At 48.5% G+C, this 22751-nt stretch overlaps 2 protein-coding genes across 2 annotated transcripts; one reads left to right on the top strand and one right to left on the bottom strand.

Moving 5' to 3' along the window:
- Positions 1 to 19484: 19484 nt before the first annotated feature.
- On the bottom strand, positions 19485 to 21462 carry F5891DRAFT_1183300 (uncharacterized protein; the record flags this gene model as incomplete). Its single annotated transcript, XM_041366263.1, has 5 exons — positions 19485 to 19770; positions 19808 to 19945; positions 20001 to 20794; positions 20880 to 20961; positions 21011 to 21462. The coding sequence occupies 5 exons, from the start codon at positions 21460 to 21462 to the stop codon at positions 19485 to 19487; spliced, it is 1752 nt and encodes a 583-aa protein (XP_041230930.1).
- A 318-nt stretch (positions 21463 to 21780) lies between these two features.
- F5891DRAFT_943912 (anaphase-promoting complex subunit 10) lies at positions 21781 to 22713 on the top strand (the record flags this gene model as incomplete). Its single annotated transcript, XM_041374510.1, has 6 exons — positions 21781 to 21901; positions 21972 to 22095; positions 22150 to 22210; positions 22262 to 22440; positions 22489 to 22590; positions 22641 to 22713. 6 exons carry the CDS (start codon positions 21781 to 21783, stop codon positions 22711 to 22713), a joined length of 660 nt encoding a protein of 219 aa, XP_041230931.1.
- Between the last annotated feature and the right edge of the window lie 38 nt (positions 22714 to 22751).

A 22751-nucleotide genomic window follows, 5' to 3' on the forward strand; every position in this document is an offset into this window, starting at 1 on the left:
CGATGACTGGAGACTTTGTTTCATGGCTGATGCTGTTGGAGCTCCACATAGCCACACGAGCATATGGAGATGGAGTGTTCCTCGTCCTTGTGCCTCGACAGTACCCACATAAGCTTCAACAGTCCCAAATATTCCTTCTCTCCGCATGATGTGACCTCATTTTGGCTTATGAACAGTTATTCCCATCAACTCTTTGAGAATGGCTCGTATCGTTGTGTGAAAGAAGTTGGCTGCAGCATAAGGGTCATTTGCAATGATAAGAGCGCGATGAGATGTGTCCGGTGACCTGCACCAAACTGGTTCGGTGCATGGACGACCAATACTCTCTCATGAGTCATATACCCTGAAATACCACTATGAAACCCTTTTCCCTTTTATCTGAAGTTGGACTGAGGCTAAAGGAATATTTTTTGCTTTTCTTTTTATTTTCCAAGTCTGTATACCAGCAGCCTGAATATTTTAGTACATTTAATTCTGCGATGAGTTTTGCTTAGTCAGCCATGGTGATGACTCAGACAAAATCCCACACATGTCAGGTGACTGTGAAAAATATTTCCCACATATGTTGTCCTGGAAAAACATTAGTAAACCCCTAAATACTAGGCTCACGTCATTCTCACCCTTCAAACAAAGCAAAGCAAAGACAGCCACACACAGGATTCATATCATGTGACACTTCTTACTCTCCTTCTGGATTTGTCATCAGGGGTTGGACAGGTCACATGACTTAGCAGAATACCCAATGACTCACTATGACTCCCTCTGAATATATGACTCACTATGACTCACCTTGCACATATGACTCATTATGACTCTTGATGACTCTTGAATACACTAGTAGCACAGCCACATTTATTGTGTATATAATGACCTCAGTTTTTGAAATAATAACAAGCGAACAGCAGCAGATAGTAGGGTGTTTTTCAGCCCATCCAACACTAAGTTGTGAGTAAGGTGTGATAAGTGTCAGTACCAGTGTCAAGAACTGTTTCAAGACTGAGAGGAACATTCTCAAGAGACAGTAATACTGCAAGCTCATCATACTGAACGACCAGCTGTGAGCTCACTGTGTGCAACAACCAGCAAGCAAGGGACAGCCACAGTTATATTCTGATTTCTATTATTCTTTTTCTTTTCTTTTACTTTCACCAACCTTTGGTGGTCTTTGTCCAGAAATATATTTCCAAAATATTCGTGTTGTCTCTACATCCACCTAAGACTCAGAAGTAGCATAGTGGGGAGACTTTAGGAATTGATAGTGAAGCTTGACCTCACTCATCTGAGTAGCGATACTGAGCCAAGATATTCTGTGCCTGCTAGGCTTTAGCCGTTGAAGAGGGGACTTGGTAGTAAACCCAAGGACGTCCGTTCCTGAGTCTGTTTGAATACTCAAAGAAGAGTTCCTTGACAGCAGGTTCAATATTGAGCTAAGAGTTCTACAATAAAGCATTTGACTAGTCTTGACCTTTGATTCTACCTGTTTTGTGCTGAGGGGGTTTATCATTGTAATTCTACACCATTTCTTTTGGAGTATAGTTGGTACGAAGCACTGTTGTTGAAAGGGAACTTGAGGAAGAATCCCGTATATTCTTTTGGTCATTGCCATACTGTCGGGCTGACCATTGTTTGTTTGTTTTCCTGTCAAAGTCCATAGATTGGATTGACCATCGTATTACTGATCTTGCAGAAGTATCCTTAGCTGAACATACTTTGGGTAGTATACAACTAGCCACCCACAAACGACCACGTTATCAGTCATTGGTATTTGTCTGAATTGCTGACCGTGGAGATATTTGTTTTATAGGTATTTATCTATAGATCATCTATCTAAGAAGACACCGGTCCAGCGGTCTTGTCAAATGCATCTAGATCAATTTCTTGTCCTGCCAGTACTTGTGCTATTGGGTTGTGCATATCAGTAGGATTAATGGTGATCTACAATGAAGGTGGATTTTTCATCATGGTCATTCCCCAGATATATGCGCAGATATTGATTCTTGATTCATCGGTACTGATAACATTCACACGTACTGCAGAGATGTATTTTTTAAGAGAACAGATAATGGGATTAGACAGATGTTGTCTTTTGGCTTCCTCTTGACTAGCAGTGGCGAGGTCTTCTGGAGTTAGCTGAGCAAAAGATGATTCATTGGCATGAAAGGTCTTTTTTTGGACTTGTAGGACAGCGGATCGGCATACTTGGCATTTCTGAATGACACTGAAAACTTGGAACATGAAATGAAAGTCTTTCCGAAATCATCTGTTGGCATATTTCATTGACCATCTCACTTGAGCTTCATAAGAGATTGTACGAGGACGCTGAACTTCAAAACCTCCCAAACCATACAGAAAGAGACACGGAAATGCTCCTAGAAGATGATTAGGATCTTCCGTACTTCCAGCATATCATTCTCCACTGGCATTAATCCAAGGGTATTCATTGATAAATTTTCCCCCATGTTGTACAGCATAATTCTCATTGTGTATGCAGGAGGTATTTGCGAAGGCATTTGCAAGGATGTCTTGATTAGATAACTCTGATCCTTCTGCATCAATGACGCCATGGGCTTGCAGCAGAATAACAGAGGGATCTGTTGTTGTAAGCGTAAGCCATGCACTATTAATAACTATCTAAACTTACTAGATGGTATGTCTTCTGATACATCTGTAGCATCAGCGGGAGAGTCAAAGGTCTCAAATGTAGCATCAATATCTGTCATGATGTGAGCTACGATTTGTTCAAATCATCAAATTTAAACATACTACTTTCATCAGTGTCAACATCATCTATAATATAACCTTCATGCTCTTCTTCTAGAAGGTGTTGCTCCCTCGAGTGCCTAATGATAGCGAGCAATTTGGAAGGAAGGCCATTTTCTGGTAGAAGTTGTAGGTTGGCCTCTGAGATGACGATGTCGCGATATAGATGATTATGCTTTTGAAGAAAAAGTAAAGCATCTCATACTCAATTCCGGTTAACTGACAGAAAAGGAGGCAGTGATTTGACCAGCAGAATTTTGGGTCCAATGATAGTAATACCAATGGTTGTCATTAAAAGAGCCGGACAGTGAGGCAATAAGTTGCCTTCAATCATGGCTGTGATATCAGGAGTATTCAACTGATAAGTTGATACATTCCCGCGTACTCCACTGTTTAGTGCCGATGTGTCCCAATGATTTGTGCCCTTTTGTCAAGGATAAAGCTTGATGACATATACAGTGGGAAAATAGAGACCAATCAAGAGACATTCGGGAAGATTGAGAATGGCAAGTTCATCTGGCACAGGTCTGATCCAAAGACCATTGATGAGTGAAAATAATGGGATGGTGTTGTCTCGAAGATCTGCCAGGCAGTCAGTGCAAATTCCACCATCCAATCTACCTTCAGAACAAGTGATTGCTGGCTCATATAGTAGCATGCCTGATACAAGTTTTTGTGCAGGGTGTTGAAAAATGGGAGTGAGCAAATATGAGTTGGGAAGCTCATCAAGAAAGACATGGTTCATTTCATCCATGAAGTTTTCTTGTGCACATGAAAGGCAACTTGCTTGATGAATGCTTTGATTATTTGTTTGATCGATGAACCTAGCCAGAGCTTGTTGTTTAATGATTTCATCTGGATTTTCGAGAAAGCAATGTTCTTCAGCAGTTTCATCTGATATACTAGTCTCAAATCGAGCATGCTTAAGCCTGGTATCTCTCTCATCCAATTGTTGCTGGCATTTATAAATGAAAGCCTCTTGAACAACTTCCTGCAGTGCAGGAGATGCTCGGATTGCATTGAGAAGGTCTGCTTGCCAATGTTTTGCTGTAGTTGTGAACATTTTTGATCCACCTTCTGTAATGATATTTTTCATGGTCAGATATTCTGCCATGTGCATCATTTCTTCAATATTGTGAGTTGTCAAAGTCATTTTGTCAGTTTCTGTCAAGGCTTCAATTAAAACTCTGCAAGGTAATTACCTTTCGGCACAAAAAGAACCTGTGTATGTGACGTCATTGATGACAATCCTTTTGGCAGTCATCCATCATGTCCTTCGACGCTCATGCTTATCATGTTGAAAAAGCATCAATGCCAAATTATTTCGGTGTAGAGACTCGCGCGTCTCAATGACGAATATCCGGCCTTTAACCATACATTCCTATACATTACAGCTCTACTCCTAAGGACCAGTCTCGCGCGCACTCGCGCGCGCCTTATCCGAACTCGCGCGCACTTACGCGCGCCTTACCTACGCACGCGCTATGCGCGCTTCGCGCGCCTCCTCATAGGTCTTCGCGCTATCGTCCGTCCATCCGTCCCATGTCCTTACTGATTCGCTGGTGCGTTATTTCTATCTTATCCATTGAACTAATAAAATCTTCGGTCCGACATCCGCGCTACTTATGGAAAGTTTATTTAAACTTAGTTATAATTAGAGTTGATATGGTTACTCGGTTCGGGAGCGCGCTCGGAAGCGCGCCTTCTCCATTCTTAAATACAGAAGGGTTTCCTTTAGTTCTGGTACTTACTTTTCCCTTATCTTTGTGTACTGGAAAGTGAATAGATCACCTCCCCACTTGTTATCTGATCATATCCTCCTGTCAATCCTCCACCTTTGCACTCACTCCTCAGTAAGATCTTGCCTCTAACGCTTTAGGCGCGCCTTCGCTTCGCGCGCGCGCATTCTCGGACCTCCCGCTCACGCGCGCATCTCGCGCGCCTTCGCCTCGCGCACGCGCGCCTTCGCGCGCGTTATCTTCTCGCGCCTATTAGCGCCCGCCTAGCTCACAGAGTTTCCCTCCACTTTATTTCGAGGAACTTCTCTCAGTGGTTGTCCTTTGGGTCGAGTCGTTGTCTCGTATCCCGGTCTTGCTGTTGAGCACCCCTTTTGTTTTAAGTGTTTTCACGTATAGTCAAGATTCCTCATCTACAACTGGAGCCCACCGCGAGGGACACTTCTGAGATAGAAGGTCGGCGCCTCAGACCCAACAGTCGCCGCATAGCCAGAGAAGAAGCCATCGCCGCATTCGACAGAGCGGTAGAATCCATTATACCAGGACCCTTATTCATTCAACACACGCGCGGTCGTTCGCGCAATATATCAGAACCTCCACGACCAGATCCAGCGCTCTTCGCGCACGCGCCTAGACAACTGATATCGCCAGTCACGCCCTCGCCTGAAGAATCCATCAAGGAAGAGTCATCCGACGGCTTCGAAGCAATAGATAACCCAAGGAGCCAACTTCCCGGAGCATTCCTCCACACGCCCAATCAACCTCCTTTTAATACTTCTAACCTGTCAGCGCTAAGCGCGCTAACCGAGCTTGACGACTCTAGCGACACTCCACTTAACGCGCCAGTAGTTCCTGCGCGCGAGAACGCGCTTCCTACAACGGGAATACCTAAGATCAAGCAAGAAGCTTTAGAAACCCCGCACGCGCCATTTTCAATCCCAGGCGGTACCGTTATATCAAACCTTCCTTTCGCGAACACGCGCCAAGCACTTGTCAGTCACAAGATCCCCGCGCCTGCAATTTCCCAACCGCCCGTCATGTCCACAGTAAGAACCAGAATGCCTGTCCGTGGAACAACGGACGCGCCTAAATTTGATGGCACAACCGACAGCCTCGCCAACTTTATTGACCTATACGAGCAGCTCGCTGACGACGTAGGTCTACAAGGTCTCGATCGCATTAAGGGTATCATCCGCTACCTTGAGCGCGATGACCGAGAATTATGGGGCGGAATGCCGGAGGCGCAAGTAAGCGATTACAACGCGTTCATGAAAGAAGTCAAGGTAATGTATCCCGGATGGGATGGCAAAAGGCGCTACGCGCTTTCGGACCTACAAGCCATCGCGCACGAATACGCGAACAAGACGATGCCCTCGTACCAGGAGTTAAGCAACTACCTTCGCGCGTTCAAGAAAGTCATGCAACCGCTATTGGCAGAAGATCGCATTGGTAAAGCCGAGCGCGATCGCATATTCATGGAAGGGATTCCCAAGGATACTCAGGCGCTAATACGCACGCGCCTAATGATTAAATTTCCTGATCACTACCCGCAGGATCCATACCCGTTCATGGACGTCTTTACAGCTGGACATTTCGTTCTGCCCGCGAATGCGCCTGCAGCAAGCGCGACGCCTAGCGCGCCTACGGCAGCGCCATTCACTAACCTAGTCACAGCTACCACGTCAGCGCAATCGCCCGCGCAAGGCACAGTAACCAAGCGCGAATATAAGCGCGACGCGCCTACATTCAATGACTGCGCCTTTTGCGGCAGTCTCGAACATTACTACCCTCGTTGCGCAGAGAAACAAAGGTATATTGACGCGGGTAAATGTAAGGTTAGCGAAGAGACGCGCAAGCTTGTTTTGCCAAATGGCGATTGGATTCCAGGCCGAGGATTACTCAAGGATCGTCTAGATCGACATCACGCAAGTCGCGCGACACCGGATACGACCGCTAGTACAGGCGCGACAGCGGGACTATTCTATCGCGCGTCCGACAAGATCGACGCGGTAATTGATGTAGGCTCATCTGCGTTTGTGCACACAGTCGCGCAAACGGAACTCGAAGAGGACGACGAGACGGTGGATCTCATGACAGAAGCGATAGCCTATGTAGCTGCAAGGCGCGACCAGAAGCGCAATGCCAAAGGTAAAAGTGTGCGCTTCGATGGTGTAGAAATACCCAGCGAAACGCGCGCGCGTCCGAGACCTGCATCTAAGCAAGCCACGGTAGAGGAGGAGATAATCTCTCCCGAAATACAGGCTTCGTCTGACAAAGGTAAAGGAAAAGAGGTAGCGAAAGTAGCGCCGTTAAGCGCGCCAATAAGCGCGCCAATAAGCGCGCCAACAAGCGCCAAGGCGCCTCCTAAGGGCGCCTCGCCCGCATCGTCAACACCATCATCGTCCGCGCCAGTATCGTCATCGTCGTCATCCCCATCTCAATCTTCAGTATTGCCACCATCGTCGTCATCAACACCAACCCAAGCACCAGCACAGTCATCATCATATCGTTATGCATTCGCGCTTGAAGACAAGGAGGCCGACAAACGCGTTGTCGAGCGCCTTCTCGATTCCAATCTCAATATCCCAGTAAGGGAATTATTAGCTGTATCTCCCGACGTTCGCCAACATTTCCGCGAACTTACGACCAAGAAGCGCGTCACAGTAGGCGCAGTATCTGTGCACGAATTATCAGGGCACCCCGCAACCGACCAATGGCTCAAGCAATACGAGGATGTGCGCATGCGAAGCGACGACGGTAAAATCGTCGCGGATCACTTCGCGCCCCTGCGCTGTATTCGCGCTAAGACATTGGAAGGGCGCACTCTCACCTGCGTCTTAGATCAAGGCGCGGAAGTAGTAGTCATGCCAAGGGAAGTATGGAAAGAGCTCGGCGTACCGCTCAGGTCGGACCATAGCCTCAATATGGAATCGGTAAACACGTCACGTGACGCGACGCTAGGAGTCATAGAGAACGTCCCGCTTGATTTTGGCGCAGGACCCTTATACTTCCAAGTCCAGGTCATCGAGCGCGCGACCTTTGAAGTTTTACTAGGGCGCCCATTCTTTAAGCTTACCTCGTGCCGCACATTTGATCTGCCCGACGGAGAGCAGGATCTCATACTGACTGATCCTAACGCGCGCAAAGAACTGCGCATTCCAACCCTACCTTGGGTCAAGCGACAGCTCGCAAGAGACGCGAAGTGCGCGAGTCACGCGCACTCGCACGCGCTCAAGGAGGAGGAACAGGGTTTTTAAGTATCGATGATCTGCAGCATTCGCAGGGAGAAGCCCATACGCATTCGTCTTCCCAAGTATTTTCCTTATCGCATCAAGTTTCGCATTCTCGCATCACGCCTAACGCGCCGCGCATAGCGCGCGCGGATAGCGCGTCCCATTTTTCGCTCTTAAGGAGCAGCAACGCATCGCCTTTAGTCTCTACGCATCAATTTTCTTCATCTTCTATCCCGCAGTATTCAGCGCGTTACGCGCATCTAACATCCACGCAGACCGTTATAGATAAGGCGACTATCGACGCCTTTAATTCCTTTTATTATTATGATCCCGTACTTCACGCGCTGGTTTATAAACCAGTCGCGAAGAAAGTGCGCACGGTACCTACCACTATGCCCGCAGAGTATAGGGTAGTGCGCCAATTACCAGATGACCCGTTAGCAGGATTACCCAACTTACCCACCCATCCTCCAGAATTCACGCCAGGCGCGCGCTTTACGCAGGCGCGCGCAGATAAACTAGACCTTGACCCAGCAAATTGGCTATGGCCAGAAGAACTCAAGTTGGTGCGCTGGCTCGTGCGCGTACACGAACTCGCATTCGCATGGGACGCCTCAGAGCGCGGGCGCCTCAATGAGACCTACTTCCCGCCATACAAGATTCCTACGGTTCCGCACACGCCTTGGTCTCAGCGCAATATTCCGATCCCGCCAGCCACCTTAGATGAAGTAGTGCGCATCATCAAGGAGAAGATCTCGTCGGGAGTATATGAACCATCAACGGCCGCGTATCGCTCGCGCTGGTTCTGCGTAGTAAAGAAAGATGGAAAATCCTTGCGCCTAGTTCACGACTTGCAGCCGCTTAATGCGGTAACAATTCGCGACGCGTCGCTTCCGCCTTTTGTTGAACTTCTCGCGGAAGCGTTCGCCGGATACGCGGTGTACGCTGTATTGGACTTATATTCAGGTTATGACCAGCGCGCGCTTCACGTAGATTCGCGCGACTTGACGACCTTTGGAACGCCTTTGGGTCCTCATCGGCTAACCACTCTTCCTCAAGGACATGCTAATGCTGTACAGGTTTACCAAGGCGATACCGCGTTTATCTTGCAACACGAAATTCCAGAATTCACGTCGCCATTCGTGGATGATGTTCCGATCAAATCAGTGCGAACGCGCTATCAGCGCGAAGACGGTTCTTACGAGACGATACCCGAAAATGCAGGAATCCGGCGCTTCATCTGGGAGCATTGCATTGTTGTCAATCGCATTCTACAGCGCCTAGAGAACGTAGGCGCAACCGTATCCGCATCAAAGTTTGTTCTAGCCGCGCCTACGGCAATCATCGTCGGACACAAATGCACGTTTGAAGGGCGCGTACCAGAAGAATCCAAGGTACAGAAGATTCGCGACTGGCCAGAACCGACCAATCAGTCGCAAGTGCGCGGATTTTTAGGAACTTGCGGTGTCCTGCGCATATTCATTCGCGATTTCTCGCGCATCGCGCGCCCGCTAGTTAACCTCACCAGGAAAGACGCGCCATTTATATTTGGCCCTGAACAGCGCGAAGCCATGCAGACCCTCAAGGACTCAATTCTAGAATCGCCCGCGCTAAGGCGCATCGACTATGATAGCGAGCGCGAAGTCATCCTAGCAGTCGATACTTCCAATATCGCTGTAGGATTTATCTTGCTGCAGATAGGCGAAGACGGAAAACGCTATCCAAATCGATTTGGCTCAATCGCGCTAAACGACGTGGAAAGGCGCTACTCTCAAGCGAAACTAGAACTCTTTGGACTCTTCCGCGCGTTGCGCGCGGTGCGCGTATACATCTTCGGGGTAAAGAATCTGACGGTGGAGGTAGACGCGAAGTATATCAAAGGTATGATCAATAATCCGGACTTGCAGCCTAACGCGACCATCAACCGATGGATCGCGGGTATCCTTTTATTTTCATTCAAACTCGTTCATGTATCCGCGCAAAAGCATAAAGGGGTCGATGGTCTCTCAAGGAGACCAGTCGCCGAGGACGATCCCATAGAGGACGATAATCATGAGGATTGGATTGATCGCGCATACTCGTTCGCTATCGCGCTTCTAAACGATCGCACGCATCGTATAGCTGGTGGTTCGGGTGACATACGCCACGAAGCGCATCGCACATGTTTCATCTCGCAGAGCGCGCGCGTACCAGCGTTGCGCGTATATTTTGATGTCGCACAGACTGAAGAACCAGAACCAGATATTCCGCGCTCGGACGCGGCGCGCGCGCAAGACGCGCTGATGACCACTATAGAACAGTTTCTTACCACGCGCGAAAGACCCACTGACGTTTCAGATGAAGAATTCGAGAAGTTCGTGAACAACGCGGCACGTTATTTCGTTCTGGAAGGCAACCTATGGCGCAGAGCATCGCACGGCAAACACCAACTAGTGTTACCTCCAAACAAGCGCTATCGCGTTCTCAAGGAGGCGCATGACGACCTAGGGCACAAGGGTATCTATACCGTCAGCGCGCGCCTACGGCTACGCTTTTGGTGGCCGCGCATCATCGAAGACATCAAATGGTATGGACAAACGTGTCACGAATGCCAAGTTCGCCAAACGAGGAGGCTGCATATTCCTCCAATCGTCCCCATACCAGGAGGTCTATTTCGCAAAGCGCACATCGACACGATGAAGATGCCCAGGGCGGGCGGATATGAATACCTCGTGCAAGCGCGATGCGCGCTAACGTCGTATCCGGAATGGCGCATGCTGCGCAAAGAAAATACTAACGCGCTAACCGCTTTTATTTTCGAGGAGCTCTTGTGTAGGTGGGGCCCGATCACAGAAATAGTGACGGACAATGCGCCCGCATATAGGCTCGCAGTAGACGAACTCGCGCGCAAATACGGGATTCACCCGATCCGCATCTCGCCATATAATTCTCAGGCAAACGGTATAGTCGAAAGACGACACCGTGATGTCCGGGAGGCCATCATTAAAAGCTGCGACGGAGATGATTCTCGCTGGTATCAGGTAGTTCATTCAGTTTTCTGGGCCGAGCGCGTCACCATTCATAAAGCGACGGGTTTATCGCCCTATTTCATGATGCATGGCGTCGAGCCAATATTTCCCTTTGATCTTGCAGAAGCGACGTTCCTCGCGCCTTTACCAAGCCGAGGCGCGTTCACCACTACTGATCTTATAGCATGGCGCGCGCGCCAATTGCAGAAGCGCGTAGAAGATATTAACGCGATTAGGGATAAAGTAGTCGCGGCGCGCTACAAGTCCATACGCGATTTTGAGAGACGCTTCCGCGCGTCTATCAAATCGCACGACTTCGAACCCGGCGCTTTAGTGTTGGTACGCAACTCGAAAGTCGAATACGAGCTGAGCAAGAAGACGAAGCCACGCTATTTGGGACCTATGATCGTAGTGCGTCGCACGAAGGGAGGCTCATATATGTTGGCCGAGTTGGACGGCGCAATCTCAAAACTTCGCTTCGCCGCATTTCGCGTCATTCCTTACTACCCGCGTAGCGAGGAGCGCGTATCGGTAACCCAAATGACTGGAGTAGACGACGAGAGCATCGACGAACTAGAAGCGTATGAAACCGTAGAACCCGATGAAGACGAGCCCGAGCGCGCGCAAGATGGTTAGCGCGCGCGACCATATTCCGCGCGCCCGCGCATCACTGAATCATATTCGTGCGAACGCGCGCCCCTCAAAAACATAAAAACAAAAACACCAGATAATACGAAGAACACAAAAATATTCCATTAAGTACATACTCTCAGTTTTACCCCGGGTTTCGTCCGGTGATATCTCTCATATCATTTGTTCATATAACGCGCATTGCCTGCACATAAACCCCACAGACTCTAGAATATAACCAACGCACTAAGAAACACGCTAATACCCCGCAAGTACATACTGATCACTACCTTAATTGTATAGCGCGCGCATAATCACCTCATTAGACTTTCACTTTCTAACACGCGCGCGGCGCCGCGCACCTTTTTTTTCTCTAACTTTCATTCAAGCGCGCGCGCGTCATCGTTTCGACGCGCGTGGCGCAACACGGCAGGAATAGATGATGGAAGGCGCGCGAAGAAGACAAGACGGGCGCGCACCCCGCAGAAAATTCAGTAAAGTCCATTGCATTACCTTGATCTCGTTGCGCGCTTGTCATTTACTTACATACTTATCATTTTAATTTCTTAAGCCCAGTGAATCAGATAAGGACATGGACATGGACATGGCAACACAGGATACATTGTACAGGCGCATTGGCGCTCAAAAAGGAGTACACAGGCGCATTGGCGCTTAGGAGACAAGAAAAACAAAAGAGAAGTGCATCTACTTAAGGGAGTCGTTGATCTGCCTCTCCAGTTCAGCCCAAGCGTTAGACATAGCGAAAAACTTGTTGGAATAGTTGAGGAGGTCCGCCTGTTGGGCGCGCGCATACTGGCGCATCTGGAGAGTGGAAGTGCGCAAGTGCGCATTTTCCTCCTTCAAACGCGCGGCTTCGGCGCGCGCCTCCTTCAACTCCACCGCTGGATCCTTGAACTTGTCCTTTCCCTTAGGCGCAGAACCAGACGCCAAAGGACCAACGGCGCGCACTGGAATATCGCGCGAGGCGCGCACGACCTTCTCCTCCACAGAGCGCTCCCCAACAATCTCCACATCCATCTCCGACTCCTCGGATTCTTCTTCATCCTCAACCGCAATAGAGGAAGCGGTTTCCTTTGCAGACTCTGCGATAGGGCGCTTGGGCATTGGTTTGCGCGGGCGCGCCTTAGGCGCATCAGTAAGGTTGCGCTTAGCTAATCCACAGCAGTCAGTGGCGCGCGCCAATGAAAGACAATAGGCGCGACTTACAGAAAGTGCAAGCGCGCTTGGAAACATCACAAGGAGGGCACCGTCGACCAGGCGCGCCTCCACAGTCAATGTCCTTGGCAATGCAGGCGCCACAGCGCCGCGCCTTGGTCACAGACATGCGCCCAACGCGCGGCTAGCGCAACCAAACGCGTTAATAGAGAGGCGCGCCAACAGGAAATAGAGAGGCGCACCTTTTTGCTGGCATCAGTACCAGACGTGTCAGTGGCGCGCACATCGACTTCGGACGCGCCAGTGGCGCGCGCAGCTTGCATGGGAGGCGCCTGAGGAACTGACGCAATCGCCTTCGCCTTCCAATCTTTCACAACCGCCTCAATCTCCTTGCAACTCTTCCGCCCCTGCTTCAACAACTCCGCGCTCTTATCATCCATCTCCAGCACCACCGCTAACACACCCGCGCGCGTGGAACAGCCGTTCAAGGTTGCCTAGAAATCTTAGGCTACAATAGATCTAGACATGTAAGCGCACTCACCAGCACAGAATACCACTCGCGCAACCACATCTCCTGATCCTCGAGGAGTTCCGCCTTGAGTTCAGGCGCGGACATCACGCATCCTTCCAGGGAAATGAGGATGGAGGCCCAAGCGGTCAAGAGGCGGTCGGTATCGGATTCCGCGCTAGCGTCGTGCATAGGCGCGTCCTCAGGAAGCCCTTGCGCCACTGGAACAGGCTCAGGGGAAGGAGTAGAGTGCAGCATAGCAACGTTGAAAGTAGGCATGATGAAAAACTGATAACAAAGAAGTCAAGAGATCGCGAGAACGCGTCCATCTTCTTATCAACATCTCCTCCGATTACATCATCGATGCTCGCGATCATCAAAGGACGGCCCTACTCTCGCGATCACCTGATCCCTGTCTATCACCACCTCTCTAAGTCCAAGATCCTGCGTTATAGCACTGAGTGGGGACACTCAGAATGTAAGTCCCCAGGAGATGTAGAGACTCGCGCGTCTCAATGACGAATATCCGGCCTTTAACCATACATTCCTATACATTACAGCTCTACTCCTAAGGACCAGTCTCGCGCGCACTCGCGCACGCCTTATCCGAACTCGCGCGCACTTACGCGCGCCTTACCTACGCACGCGCTATGCGCGCTTCGCGCGCCTCCTCATAGGTCTTCGCGCTATCGTCCGTCCATCCGTCCCATGTCCTTACTGATTCGCTGGTGCGTTATTTCTATCTTATCCATTGAACTAATAAAATCTTCGGTCCGACATCCGCGCTACTTATGGAAAGTTTATTTAAACTTAGTTATAATTAGAGTTGATATGGTTACTCGGTTCGGGAGCGCGCTCGGAAGCGCGCCTTCTCCATTCTTAAATACAGAAGGGTTTCCTTTAGTTCTGGTACTTACTTTTCCCTTATCTTTGTGTACTGGAAAGTGAATAGATCACCTCCCCACTTGTTATCTGATCATATCCTCCTGTCAATCCTCCACCTTTGCACTCACTCCTCAGTAAGATCTTGCCTCTAACGCTTTAGGCGCGCCTTCGCTTCGCGCGCGCGCATTCTCGGACCTCCCGCTCACGCGCGCATCTCGCGCGCCTTCGCCTCGCGCACGCGCGCCTTCGCGCGCGTTATCTTCTCGCGCCTATTAGCGCCCGCCTAGCTCACAGAGTTTCCCTCCACTTTATTTCGAGGAACTTCTCTCAGTGGTTGTCCTTTGGGTCGAGTCGTTGTCTCGTATCCCGGTCTTGCTGTTGAGCACCCCTTTTGTTTTAAGTGTTTTCACGTATAGTCAAGATTCCTCATCTACATCGGTTCTCCTGGTATTATGAGCACTACTATGTGGCAACATACAGAAAGTGGACTTGAGTTAGCCAAACAGGAGGACCACACACCATTCACAGGCATTATTGTTGGCCGTGTGTCTCCATATCGTCTCAAGTGCAGACCTGCGGGAAATCATATGAATAGCAACATCAGTCCCCTTGTTAAAGCCAAGTATCAATTTCACCTTTGTCATCCTGCTGACCACGAACTCAGAATGGATTTTGATACTTCTGTGGCTACATTGAATGCAATGCAAAATCAAGTTGGGAAAAGTGGACACTGCAAGAATATGTTGTTTGAAGATGTGACTGGAACATTGGGGTGCGATGTATCAAGAACATTTTCTCTATGCAGGTAAGTGAGATTTGTGAAATACTTTGATATCAGCTTACTTTGATACGAGGATGATGCTATGCCTGATTCCCCTCATGGACAAGGTGCACCAAATGCTCCTCAGATGGACGAAGAAACTCATAACTGGCCCATTTCTGACCAGTTTAGCACTGAGTTCAATGGGTTAAAGTATAATTATCAAGCAATTCCCTTACCTCTGTTTCATGATGGACATCTCGTCGAACCATCTATGGCCAACAAGGTTATGAATGGAGCGATTGTGGAAGTGCATTTCTGCATTCACCAGTGGCATATTCAGCAATTCGACAGCTTTCAAGCCAATGTCGAGAGGATCGTTATTTTAAGGCCTGCGCCAAGGCATCATACATCAGCTTATAAATGGCCACATCCCAAGACTACACGTGATGATGAACCAAAGGTTAAAAAAACGCATCACAATGCAGAAGTGTCGTTGTCCAAGATCTGAAAAAAGGTAAGTGATATTATGATGTTGGATAGACTGGATGCTCAGCAGTTATTGTGATGTAGTCTCATTATCCTGTCTTTCTGGTTTCTGAGGCCTTGTATTTATATTTCGGTAAAATAGTGTGAGGTAGTCTCCCTATCTCATTTATCCAGTTTCTATAGTCTGCCTCTGTATTGATATTTCAGGGAAGCGATGTATCTCTATGGTTGAGGGTGTATGGAGAAAAATGACATTGTTGTTTGGTCTCGCTTGCCATTACACATTTTGCTCAACTCCGATAGACCTTGCTCCGCAAGGTAACAGAACATCATATCAGACTTTTGAACCACTTGCCTTGGCAGCCATCTTAGGTCTCTTATGTGGCGGCCCTTCTTCAGTCCCTTCGTCCTCCCTAGATTCGGACAAATGATGTTTACCTGGGATACTTGCAGTAACCTTAAGGTGAGCTGAACGTATCAATGTATCCAGAACATGGACTGACACAAAACAGCATTATCAGTGCCTACTTATTGTAAATGATGAAACGGTCTGGAAAGAAATTTGAAGAAACATATTCAAATTAAGATCTTGCTTCCCATGAAGGCATTTATCGTCCTGGGATGAAAATTTGCATAAGGTGTTCCCACAAATGAAAAATTCTCCAGAGCAAGGTTATAAGTTCACACAGCGAACCCCTAGTCTCCACAAGGTTGATCTTATCTGTCCCACAATGTCTCCACTGAAATATGACTCCCCATTTGAGTATCACATAGCTTGACTCTTGCTTGCAGTTTCCTTTTTCCTCCCTCGTCAGTCATGAACTCAGTTCAGGATAAACGCACGGTTCTGCTCACATGCCAAAGCATGCTGAGAAAGTTGTTTCTGGATCTTGTAATTGTTTCCACAACCGATATAGGTTGAAATATCCATGGGGTAGTGAAAATGGAGTCTGCGATGAAAACTCGAGAATTGAAAGCATGGGGAATCAACTCACAAATATGTTATGCCAATGAGTCGAAGCCCTCGATCTTCTGCAGCGATCAGGTCAAAACACAAAAAACAGCCTGAGGAAACGAGCTTATATATATCTGTGAGGAGTTATCCTTGTGAAAAAAGCAAAGTTAGTTCGCCATCTGTGGAGATAATAAGTTGAGAATCTCAGGAGTCACCTTGTCATTTGGAGGTGTAGTAGTTGCTAGTTAAGTGCATTGGATTTTAGAATTTGCACGGGCATCCTCAAACTCAAAGCCATGGGATATGAGACGAGAGGGCACGTGTGACATCGTGCGTCCAGTGTGTGACATTGGTCGTTCATAAACGTGACATTGGTCGTTCATAAATGTGACATAATAATGGTGTTCAAAGTAAATTTCACAGAGCTCGCTAAGCTCGGTAAAGCTTGGTAAAGCTCGGTAAACGTCAGTTAAATCGGTCTGAAAAACGTTAACACAAGTACGGCTCCGTTCGGCATCATGGTCGGACTTTGAAGAGAGACTTAGTGTTTGGGAAGGTGAAGAGGCGCAGATGCGCAGATGGATTACTGTACTAAGTACAAAATAAGCTACATATGAACTATCATAGTGACCGTTTCAGAGAGGATTGTAAGCCTGCGAACGTTCGTCTCTCATGACGAAATGCAAATTGTAAGACTGGACTGAGGGGCAGGTGGTACTAGTCGTGCGGATCGAGACTGAAAATGTAAGCTGAAAATGTGATGACAATGGTGAACACTTGTATCGCCGGGATCCATATATGAATGCACCTGAGTTGTGGCCTGCCCCGAGGGAGAGTAATTTGGAGGTAAGGGCAACGTAGCAGGGAACTACAAGGTGAGGGTCAAATTGACTGCGAAGGCAACAGAAAGAAGAAACATACGTCCAGCGGATCGCGAGGTTCATGGTTCCGAATAGGACGGAGTGCATTCGTGCGGGAGGAGGAAGGGAGAAGTTTGCGAAGGTAGTGAATGAAAGCGGGTCGCTGTGGGTCTTTTGTGAGTTTTGGCGGGATGCGGACAGGAACCTCAAACAATCTGCCTTTGTTTGAAACGGGTGAGCTGCATGGAGAGGAATAGACGTGAGAGCTGCAGTTGGACACAACTGGATTCGAGAGCGGCATGTTAGTTTGAGGACGTTGACGATGGGCAGCACTATGAGATCCGTCCTCGACTCCCCTGGTGGACGGCAAAGGAACATGATGAGGGTGGTGTGAGAGATGCCAAACGGGCACTAGAGTGTTGTCGTCGTTGATGGTGCCGGTGCTGCACCAGAGTGCTTGTTACCACAAAAGGAAAATTTAAACTCTGACCCCATATTTGGATTTCATTCACACAGAGTGGTAAGCTGATCGATAAGGATCGATAAGGATCGATAAGCATATTCATATTGGTGTCTCCTGAACCTCATCATGCCCCGTCTTTCCCTATGCAACCAGCTGCTTGATGAACTGGATGAGGCAGAATTAGCCTTAACCATTTCCAAGTACAAGCATGCACTTCATACTATGACTCTATCCAACTTTTCCGACTCTGATTCTGATTCTGACTTGGATATGGTCCTCACTCCTCCATCTCCTCTTACCCCACAATTATCTGACTATTCAGACTCGGACTCGGACTCAGACTCAGATGATGAAAGCACCCATGTTGCTGCACATTACGACCGCCTTCATGACACTATCACTTCCCTTCGTGATGAGGTCTCAAGGGCACGTGTCCTTCAAAAGCCAGATGCACCTCCTATGCGGGCCCCTCAAATTCACCTCCTTCATGATTTTGGGACATCTCGCACTCATCTCTTCCGGAAGAAACTACGTGTCAATCCAGAGATCTTTGACGATATCCTTGATCACATCTCAGGTCACCCCATCTTCACTAATCAGTCCAATAACCCCCAGCTTCCAGTTGCTATTCAACTAGCCATTTTTCTCAACCACGCTGGGCACTATGGCAATGCCATTTCCCCAGAAGATGTGGGTCAATGGGTAGGTGTTAGTGTGGGGTCAGTAATCAATTGCAGCAACCGTGTCATGATTGCCCTCCTTGATCTGCATGACACATTCATCCAATTTCCTACTCCTGACTCCGAAGATGCTGAGCGTGCTCAGCAATTTGTTGAGGCTAGGTCCTGCCCTGAGTGGAGAAATGGTATTTTTGCAATTGATGGTTCTGCCATTAATTTGTATGAAAAACCTGGTCTTTATGGTGAGGCATTTTATGACAGGAAGTCTAACTATTCCCTCAACTGTCAGGTATTTTTTTTCTCTTATTCTAACGGTCAGAAATTAATAAAAAATTCAGGCAATCATTATGCCCCATAACCTCCTCATAGTTGATTATTCACTGGGTAACCCTGGCAGTACACATGATGCTTATGCCTTCAAATCCACTCGTGTTTATCAGGAGCATGACACTCTTCTTCCAGAGGACCATTGGATTTGGGCAGATAGTGCCTACCCACTTGAGAAGTGGTGCATTGCCCCTTTCAAGAAGCCACGTAATGGGAGGTTGACCAGGGACCAGAAATCCTTCAATATTAACCTCTCTCGGGTATTTCTAATTTTTTTTGCTGATTTTTGCAATTTTCACTGATTTTTTATTCATATAGGTCCGTGTTCGTGTTGAACATGCATTTGCAGCTTTGAAAGGACGATTCCAGTCTCTCAAGGAACTTAGGCACCCACTTCAGAACCAGAAGGATCTTCAGGTCACTCTGCATTGGGTTAGGTGTTGCCTAATCCTTCATAATATGATCATCCACTTCGAGGAGATTCGCAAGAAATCCACACTTGTATGGGCTGTTCAAGAGGGGAACAATACTATATGCCATGAGGATGAAGGACCAGATGGTGATGAAGTAGTGGGTGATAGGTCTTATGGAGGCACTCCAGGTCAAGCTCACAGGGCAAGGCTGATGGATTTGTTGTTTGATAGCCCTCATTCACAAGCACACCATCAGGCAGATTGAGCAAACAAGCAGAGTAGCATTGTGTATAGCTAAACAAATGTACTACTAAATTTTACAACTAGTGATCAACTTGTGGCCATATGTGAGAACACTACATGCAAACATAACAAGACATATAACATCCAAGACATGTAAGAGCATAACGATGCGAGAACATAACAACAACGACACGAGAACACAACAACAACGACACGAGAATGTGATGATGACGATGACGACGCGAGAAGGTGATGATGATGACAACGACGATGCGAGAAGGTGATGATGACAACGACGATGCGAGAACATGATGATGATGGTGGCGCAAGAACGTGATGATGATGATGACACGAGAAGTCAGGTACCAGCAGGTTTGCCACCCTGGGCATTGAGCTGGGCCCACTGAATCCAGAGGCGTAGAACATCTGCTTCCAAGGCAAAAGCGGCGGCATCCGCTTCACGTAGGCGAATATCTACCTCTTTAGCCTCCTTCATGCGCTGATGGACTATGGCAGCATCTGCGCGCTCATCCATATGCTCCTCACGCATCAGATGATGCTCCTTGTCCTGGCGACTAGCGTTGAGCTTCACCATAAGGCGCTTGTTCTTCAGCTGATATAAGGTTAGCTTGTCAGAGTGAATACTTTCCAGGTCGTCGTTGAGTGCATCCATTTGCTCACGAATCTCCGTCCGGAGACGTTTGGAGACTGAACTTGCTGGCATCGTCGAGACAGATGTTTGCGCTGTTGGGGAGGACTGTTGCGATGACAGCTCGTGAGATGATGATGGCTTTCGAGAGTGCGACAACGAGCGCGACCCTGATGATGCCATAGAGCCCGATTTACTCTTTTCACGCATCATCACCTGGCTAACATGCTGGACGGAAGTGTGGGGGGGCACCTGTTGCGTATGAGAGGTAGTAGTAGGGGAGGGGGGGAAGGGGGCTCCTGGCGCTTCTTCCCAGCCCTGCGTCTTGGCAGGCTGTCCAGGCTGATAGTGTTGCTGTCGTCGTGAGTAATTTCATCCAGGGAATCCATATTAAGATCCTCCATCTCACCCGCAAGAGGGTTGTCATCGTAGATACCGTCAAAATTATAATCATCAGTAGGGGAATGAGCGACGGGAGAGTAAGTACCGTCGTGAGATGTAGCACCAGAGGGAAGCGGTGGGTAACGAAAAACAGGGGACCCAGCAGAACTGTTGGTGTGAGTGCTTGGGGGCGGTGGCACATAGTTCCATTGCGAAGGGCTACCACCACTGCCTCCAGGAGCAGGGGGAGTGTGACAAAAGGGGGAGGTAGGTGGTGCCGCGGCTGCAGCACCACCTGCATGAGCGTTTGGAGCAGGGGGAGTGTGATAAAATTGGGGGGAGGTAGGTGGTGCCGCGGCTGTGGCACCACCTGCATGAGCATTTGGAGGAAGGTAGTCATAAGTGGGTCCAGTTGACAACCCAGCAACGCCGCCAGCTGGAGCATTGGGGAGAGGCGTGTTGCCAAGTTGCATGGGAGAGCCGGGATCAGTGCTGGAGGAAGCGGGGGGACGAAGAGAGCCACCCAAAGGACGGGTGAGAGAAAAGAGATCACTTGTGTGATCAACGCCCGGCTTTGACGATGACGTTTTGGCGGAGAATGATGGATGGGAGCCCCAGATGGAGTAGAGCTGATCGTACTAGGGAAAGTCCTTCTCATATTTACCTACAAATTTAATTAGAAGAATTCATGTAGGGAGGAGAAGACTCACAATGCAAATTCACGCTTGTCTCTGAATCGATGGGCACGATGCCTGCACCCATGGACTCAAATTCAGCACGAATGTCACGAAATTTAGTGCGGAGGCTGTGATCAGCGATCAGCATTGATGATTATAAAAATAGGGGGGGATCACTTATGCCACGATGCGATTATATACAGAGTCCCGAAATTTGTTGGGATTCGAGGCGTAGAGCACCACATATTGAGGATCATCAGAGAAATAACCCTTGCAATGACAGCATGGATTTCATTTTTGTCTTTGCCTGAGGGGCAGCCCTCAGCTTCACAGTTGGCTGGATTCTTCTTTTCACTGGCGAACAGAATGCGGCAATCTGGTGGGTGTCCAACGAGGTAGTCAACCAGCCTATTGGTCCACTGGGGAACCGCTTGCCAGCTGATAGAGATAGTAGGAGAAGTAGTAGCTCTATCTTTACCTCCTCTGCCGCGTTTTCCCTTTCCCCGTGCAGGAGGAGCTGGTGGTGGCTCCATAAATTTCAGCCCGGTCTTGCAACGTCGCGGGGAGATGATTTGAGACTGTATCTGTAGTCGCGCAGAGCGACGAAGTCGTGGTCGTAGGGCAGGCATGTCTTTTGGGACTCCGATCGATGCCGGCCCAAGCCGTAGTGTTTGACAAATCTTATTTTTGACCGAGTTTACCGAGTTTTACAGAGCTTAGCGAGCTCTGTGAAATTTACTTTGAACGCCATTAATATCTGGGCGATCTGAACTTGATCTGAACTACTATTAATTATTGGCTGCTTTACTGTATCTAATTCCCCAGCCAGACGAAACTGCCGCACCCGAATCAAATACTGTGTATCAGGGCGACTACATAGACAAGTATCACTGATATCATCTGAAGAGGACAAATCACTCCATATACCTCAATGCTGGACATCAACAATGGCCACTACTAACTCGAACATTACCACAACCGCAACTGCAGAACCCCCGTCCGCAGCAACAGCGGTTATACAAAATGGTCTACAAATCCCAAAGGATGGTCTCCCTCTCATGCATTCAGGTTCGCTCGAGTTCTTTGATCGTGCTCAAACCAGCCTGTGAGTGAGTAATGCTCATCCAGCTTCCTGCAGCTCGCACGCCCCCCGTACTACCATGGCCAGATATTGGACACCTTGCCAAGTGGTCAGTTTCCTCATACAAATTTGGGTTTGGTGCAGAGTGCCTTAGAGATGGGGATCCCGATACGTTCTGGCAGTGAGCGTGATCTCATTCTGATGTGCTCGGCCTGACTGAGGAGGTCTTGTTCAGTTCTGATGGCCCCCAGCCTCATTTTATCACTGTGGAGTTCCCTCGCAAAGTGGCAATTCAGGTACAGTGACGATTTCGCATGTACCACCAGCGTTGACTGAAGTCAACTCAGAAAATCAGTATCTACCTTAGTTGGCCACAGGATGACTCATACACCCCATCAACTCTTGCTATCCGCGCAGGAACTGGTCCCAGCGACCTTCAAGATGTACGAGTCGCTACTCTGGAGAAACCGGACGGCTGGATAACGTTTGATGTTTCCTCAGAACCTGACGAAGATGGAAACTCATTGTGAATTCTTTTTGCAACACTGCTCGATCTTCGTTAACCCTTCTCTAGTAAACCTGTACATGCGTACGTGCTGCAAGTTATCGTGGTGCAGAACCACATGAGCGGAAAGGATACCCACATACGAGGGCTGCGTGTCCTTGGTCCTCAGGAGTATGCACCTCGGACCTATGTGCTGAGTGTGGCGCTGACACAAGATTTAGAGATGATGCCACTGATGGCGATCCTTTCCCCTGGAAGTCACAGGACTTCAAGATGTACGAAAGACTGCGGTGAACAGCATATATACGAAATTGTATCACTGAACATTCTTT

The sequence above is a fragment of the Suillus fuscotomentosus genome (genome assembly GCF_016647785.1).
Source record: "Suillus fuscotomentosus strain FC203 chromosome Unknown F5891scaffold_7, whole genome shotgun sequence".
NCBI lineage: Eukaryota > Fungi > Basidiomycota > Agaricomycetes > Boletales > Suillaceae > Suillus > Suillus fuscotomentosus.